The 6,087-nt window shown below is 40.7% G+C and overlaps 1 protein-coding gene across 1 annotated transcript; it reads right to left on the bottom strand.

Annotated features, from left to right (window-relative positions):
* Window positions 1-853: 853 nt before the first annotated feature.
* LOC148332769 (THO complex subunit 4-like) lies at window positions 854-4,315 on the bottom strand. The gene is made up of 6 exons (XM_088302821.1): window positions 3,975-4,315; window positions 2,034-2,192; window positions 1,806-1,953; window positions 1,647-1,713; window positions 1,362-1,560; window positions 854-1,270 (listed from the first exon to the last, which is right to left on the bottom strand). Exons 1-6 carry the CDS (start codon window positions 4,158-4,160, stop codon window positions 1,256-1,258), a joined length of 774 nt encoding a protein of 257 aa, XP_088158947.1. The 5' UTR covers window positions 4,161-4,315; the 3' UTR covers window positions 854-1,255.
* Window positions 4,316-6,087: the final 1,772 nt, after the last annotated feature.

The following is a 6,087-nucleotide window of genomic DNA, read 5'->3' as shown; positions in this document are numbered from 1 at the left end:
GATCCGAACTTTTTTTTTTACTTTGCGCCGTCAATTTCCGACAGGGTGGGGCTGATGACGGAGACAAGGAGCTAATAGCTAATATGGACTCCACAATTCAAGCAAGCTAACCAAAGCCAGCAAGCAGGCTCACACTCCACCGGCAAGTGCCAGCCTGCTGGTGGCTCAGGGGACAACATGGAAAAGCCCGACGACAGAATGGTTCGCCTCGGAGAGAAGGAGAGTGGACAAACCTTTTTGTTTAAAGCAGAGAGGCTTCCAGGTGCCGTGCGGTAAGTGCGTTCGTTGTGCGCCGCTGTGCAAGTATGGCGAATAACGGAACGGCGCCGCCCGGTGCGCCACCCGCCCGCGCAGCATTTCCGGGAAATAAACTACGGCGAGACTAATGTGTCAAAATGAGACATGACTTTTTTCTTTCAACATTTTATTTTGGGACAACTTTCTATGTGAAAAACACTTGAAATAAATCAAAGTAAATGTAAAGTTTATTTATTACTCATGAAATAATAAGTACACTTGTGTTTTGTTTATTACGGTTTTTGTTGGTGACATTATCATTAGAATGAATGAAAGCAAATTGTGTAATGTTGACATTGTACAAAATGCCCCAGTAGTTTACATTAATATTAAACACTGCATACTTTTAGCAACACCTCTGCCCCATTTTTGATGAACGCTTAGGCTAATACGCTACTCTAGTTTAATTATAATAATGCATCTGATTTATACAGGGATGAAGCTTTAGCCCTCACTGATATCTGCGAGGTATGGGGTCACTCTGCTCACCCCACTGAAAAGTTTCCTGCTCCACCTTTGGGAAGTGCTATATTAATATAACAAGTCTGAGGCTGCATGATGTGAGAGTTGAGTTTATCACTTTCTCCACTTTGGTAAGGTAGGAGGCATTTTGAAATGAACAGACAAGACAAATTTCATTGTGTATTCATGTACAAAACTCTGGGATGTTCACATATCAAGTATACAGTACCAAGTGACAGAAATTATTTAAAGTTTGAACATAAAAAGGGTATTAAAGTACTAAATCATCTTGCAATTAAAAAACACCAAAGCTATTTAGGGGGCAAACGGCAGTGTCTCCAACAACAAAACAACAAACATGGAATTGAGAAAACTGTAAAAATACTTAAAACAGAACACAGAGTTCCATATGGCAAAATGGCTTCAAGACAAAAATTAAATAGGATGATGATTAAAAAAAAAAAAAGTAGATTTCATCTTTCTTTCCAGAATGCTTCTAATTGTTGTTTGCCTGTAACAAAGCAACGAGAATTCAAATCAAATTAGTCTTCACACTCGGTAGGTATGAGACGGTGGACGTGAAGAAAGCAAGCGTTGCATACCATGGCATTGTAAGCATCCAGCTGAGCATCCAACTCTTCAGCTGATAGCTGGGGTCGGTTTCCTCTTCCTCTCCCTCGTCCACTTCCACGTCCCCAACCTTTCGAGCCTCCACCGCCGCCACCTTGCCTCCTTTCGCTTCGGTCACTTCTGTCAAACGTGGGCTGACCGAGCCTGCTCCTGTCGAAGCCTCGGTTCGAACTGCGGGCAGACCACAAATCAGCTTGGAGTCGGGAACAACAGAATGAGATCGGCCGATTTATTCAAAGACAGTGGACAACACTCACCTCTGGGTAGATTGTCTACTTTGCGACTCGCCGTCTGAGGTCGCTTGTACAATCTTCATCGGGCGACCTGAAAGAGCGAGAATACGGCGAGGGCGCACTTAACAGATATGCTGGCATGATGATGACAACAAAGCTGTTGTGTGAGAGGCGGCTGCTCACCATCAAGAGGGACTCCATTATAGTGCTTCATGGCTTTGATCGCGTCTGCCATATTTTCAAAGCAAATGTCTGCACTTCCTATGCTGCGACCAGACCGGTCATAGTGGACTGCGACTTTCCTCAGAGGTCCGAAATCTTCAAACAGCTCCTGTTGCGAGAAGCCAAGCGTTAGTTGTTATCACTGAAAAGTCAACACTGTGAGAGTTTAAGTGCTGCTGTGTAAATTACTTTGATGTCTGTGTCGGACACTCCAAAATCCAGATTGGAAATTAGCAGCTTGGCGCTATTTTCTGTTCTTCTCTCTGCTCCTGAGCTCTGTCCTCTGTGTTCACCACCAGAGTGCTGCTCAAACAAGTCGTGCTGCCATTTGTCTGGCAACTCTCTGGGCTGCGAAGGAGAAACATTGGAAGTTTAAACACCACATGGAGCCGCACGGCAGTCAGTGGATGAACAGGAGGGGGGCAGATCGTTCAGGAGAAGCCAATTTGTATTGGTAGATTATCATCTTTTAAAATTCAAACAGCTCCTTTCCGCAGGGACCAAAACGTAAAAATTAATAAATAAAAATAGAAATAAAAAAATAACCAAACTTAGCATACCATCAAACTCTGGTTGAGGTAAAACACAAAGAAATACAAATGTCCAATGGCAACACTGAAAATCAAAGTTAAGTAATATATCGTTTTTGCCATGAAGCTTATCACACAAAATGGGAAGGAAGTGAAAAGATTTTAACCCAATTTTTAAATATTTTGGAAAAGTCAAAATCATCAAATTTTAATCTCTCAAATATAAATCTATTTGCTTATTCATCCATGAAAGCAGAAAACTTTTATTTTGTGTTTTAATCAAAATGATATCAGCCTCAATTCAACATTTTTGCCAGAAACATTTGTCCTGAATCAATCATCATCCACAACCATTCCCAAACATACAGTCCATTTAAATTGATTGCATTTCCATTCAATAATAATCATAATTTTGAAAAGAAATGTTTATTTTCTGCTGGAGTAGCTAACCACCATTTCTTCGTGGAAAATGCATATTGGATCAGTTAAAAAAAAAATTTGGGGTTTGCATAAAAAAAATTTAAAAAGTGGGGGCGGTATAGTTGTACTGTATAGATTTTAAATTGTAATGTCACTGGTTGCCACTAGATGGCAGACAACACTTAATTGTTTTTGCACCTGGTCTTATACTGCTCAATAGAACGTGAGTAATATGAATAATTTAAGAACATTTTGTGTGAATTGATTAAAACACACACACACACAAACACACAATGCTGATTTGCTGTTCAGTAGTTCTGTGACATCCTTAATGGTAATTTTGAAAAAGCTTTGTTCTGGCTTTTTTTTTTTTTTAATTTTGTGTATTTCTTGTGTGCAAGACATCACAATAAGTATTGTGTTGCATCTATCCATTATTTGAGCTGCTTCTCCTCACAAGGGTTGCGGGCGAGCTGGAGCCTTTGCCAGCCAATCGCAGGGCACACAAAGACGAATAACCATCCGTTCTCACGCTCACACCTAGGGACAATTTAGAGAGTGTTCAATCAACATCCCACGCATGTTTTTGGAATGGGGAAGGAAACCGGAGTACCCGCAGAAAACCCACGCAGGAACAGGGAGAACCTGCAAACTCCACACAGGAAGGCAGGAGCCTTAATCGATCCCACGATCAATCAAAACATTTGAAATACCACCATGTAAATGTGCTTTCACTTGAACAGCCAAGTACTACGTCTTACCTAGAGTAAAGTTTTGTTTCGGTTGTCCTCTGCCCGTACCCCCCACCCCAACCAGATACGCCACTGCTACTGTAAGCAGCAAAAGTGGGCTGGTCATGACTGGACTGTTGAAAGGATGACGTGACCAGGCGCCAGAGTTGAGACGATGAACGTGCGACCGGAAAATGCATAAAAAGACCTCTGTTCGTTTCGTGTGACTTTGCGAGATTACGTCGACCTACCTATCCGCGCACCTGAGAGCCTACGTTTGTTTAACCGGAAGTTGACCAGTAAGCACATTGAGGCGAATGGCATAGTTTGCAAGATCTCGCTATTTTTTTCCCCCACCTTAAGTTTATTATCCCTCCATATCACCTTAGGGGGGCCGTAGACAAATCATGCAAGATACTCAATGAAGGTATTTAAAAAATCATTCTTACTCTGGTGTATGGTGCGGGCCTGTTGGCTCTCTCGCGGTTGAAATGGTTCGGTCGACTCCGCGCCGACCTCGAGGACCCACCGGCGAAACCTGAACGTTCACTCATGCGGGCCGAACCTCCGCCACGGCTTCCTTTGTTGTTAAGCTTGATAATGTCGTCCAGAGACATGCTCATTTTGTCGACCATGGTGGATCTTAATCTCGTTTTGGACAGCACCGAAGAACAAAGAAGTTGGGACAGAACAACTGTAATTCGTTAGCGCGCTGGTATTCCTCTGGTGGCGCCGCGTTAAGATTAGCGGATATACGTAAATAGTTTACGGAAATGACGCACAATACGTAACAGCCAGCAGTGCCTTCCATTGGCTGTTTCGTCACTAAAACTTTATTGAAACTTAGAAACGGGCACATTTAGTCGTTTTACTTCGGAGGAACAAAAGCATTGCGTCATAGTCCACATTTATTAGGAAGTGAATGTTACATTTTTATATTGGTAGTCAGTCGTTTTAGAAACCACCTGTCGACGTTGACTTTTTAAAATTAGTATTTATTGATCCTTTGTGTATTTTTTTAGAGTTTATTTTCAACGTAACAACAATGAAACCAAACACAACAATTCAGAGAAGATATGAAACATACCGTCCGAACCAAAGAAGACAGCCAGTACCCTAAAGAAAAACAAGAATATTTTTTAAAAAAGTCAGAATTTAGTGACAATATAAGAAAACATCATGCACTTGGTACAGTTACCACACACAAGAACTTGGCATATAGTATTTTCTGAGACAATATGATTTTTTTTTTTTCAGAGGAACTCAACTGTTCATTTTTTTGATAACTGGAGGGGAGTCGGACTTCCACGTTATCGCCATACGTTCTTTGGCATCACAAAAATCCTTCATGTATTTTGACAGACACCCCATAGACATGTTATTGTGATACCTGACAACTGTTTAAAATTTCAAATACAACATACACAACCGTGTAGTTATAGTGTAGATGGAGTCACTTCCAAAGTGATAGCTTTTCATTCTTTATCACTCGTCTGTTTCATTAATAATAAAATTCTTGCCGTCCTCACAGGTTTTGCCTCCCATAGTCATTTATGTAGCCGATATTCCTTCGGAAGGTTTCTTTTTTGATGCATATATCTTAATGGCACTGCAGAAAAAGCTGTCGTGTTTGTGGTAAGCTTTGGCAAAGGTAACAAAACAAACTTCATTAGCATCTACCTGTCTGTCCCATGTCACGCCTCAGCGTGTAAATCTTAAAGGTTTTTGGTTTTAAGTTAACAAAGCTGCAACAACCAAATCCCAGTAGCATCAATATCCTCTGCTTGAAAACATTACAGGACTGTTTGAAATTGAATGTGCAAAAGCAAACACGTGATTTGAGAAAATATATATTACGGTATGTCACTGGCAATTTTGATGTTTGATTAATCTACCAACATTAAATTAGCCATTTGGCTCCTAAAAGCTGTACGGTGTCTAACTCTGCCAGCCTTGACTGTATGTGACAGAATAACATTACCAAAGTAAATAATTTCCCCCCTCAATTTTGTTAAATTCACTGTACTGTGTAGAGACATCTGCCATTTGGTTGGTACTTGTTGCACCACAGTGATAGAATCTGGAACTTCCATGCACAAGTACAAACATGCACACACACATACTGGCAAGCCTGCTTCCATGCAGATGCGTTCCAGATGTGGAGTTGAAAAGGCGTTTGCCTCATCATGTGACAAACTGAGTCATCTATTCGACACACATCATTGGATACGTTTTCCATCGCCCCCATACTTCACGTGATTCTTCAAGTTTGACCCATCTAATATGTTGCTAATTTACAGAAGTAAAAATACACCTACAACGGTTACAAAACGTCCCCACAGACCCGTTCAAATGTCAGGTTTTTTTAAATATATTTAAAAAAAAAAGACTTATAAAATATTTCCAAACTTTTTTCCACCACTAATATGACCCATAAACTGCAGAACTCTTGTAAAACCAAATTAAATCCGTTCGACAGGAGAAATAAAAATATATTGGAATAATGCGCTTGCACAAGTCTACACACCCTCTCATAATTGAAGACTTTGAAAAATAATCGCA

This window comes from Idiotropiscis lumnitzeri, chromosome 8, assembly GCF_059441095.1.
Source record: "Idiotropiscis lumnitzeri isolate Australia: NSW breed Sydney's pygmy pipehorse chromosome 8, RoL_Ilum_1.0, whole genome shotgun sequence".
In the NCBI taxonomy this organism is placed as follows: Eukaryota; Metazoa; Chordata; class Actinopteri; order Syngnathiformes; family Syngnathidae; genus Idiotropiscis; species Idiotropiscis lumnitzeri.
This window is presented reverse-complemented; position numbering and strand designations above follow the sequence as displayed.

What these genes read in the sequence shown, in the direction of transcription:
- LOC148332769 (XM_088302821.1), bottom strand. Translation starts at nt 4,160, where the DNA reads ATGGTCGACAAAATGAGCATGTCTCTGGACGACATTATCAAGCTTAAC. An exon ending in GGCCCGCACCATACACCAGA is followed by an intron (nt 2,193 to 3,974) that starts GTAAGAATGATT and finishes TCTCCTTCGCAG; the next exon opens with CCCAGAGAGTTGCCAGACAA. An exon ending in TGTCCGACACAGACATCAAA is followed by an intron (nt 1,954 to 2,033) that starts GTAATTTACACA and finishes TTCTCGCAACAG; the next exon opens with GAGCTGTTTGAAGATTTCGG.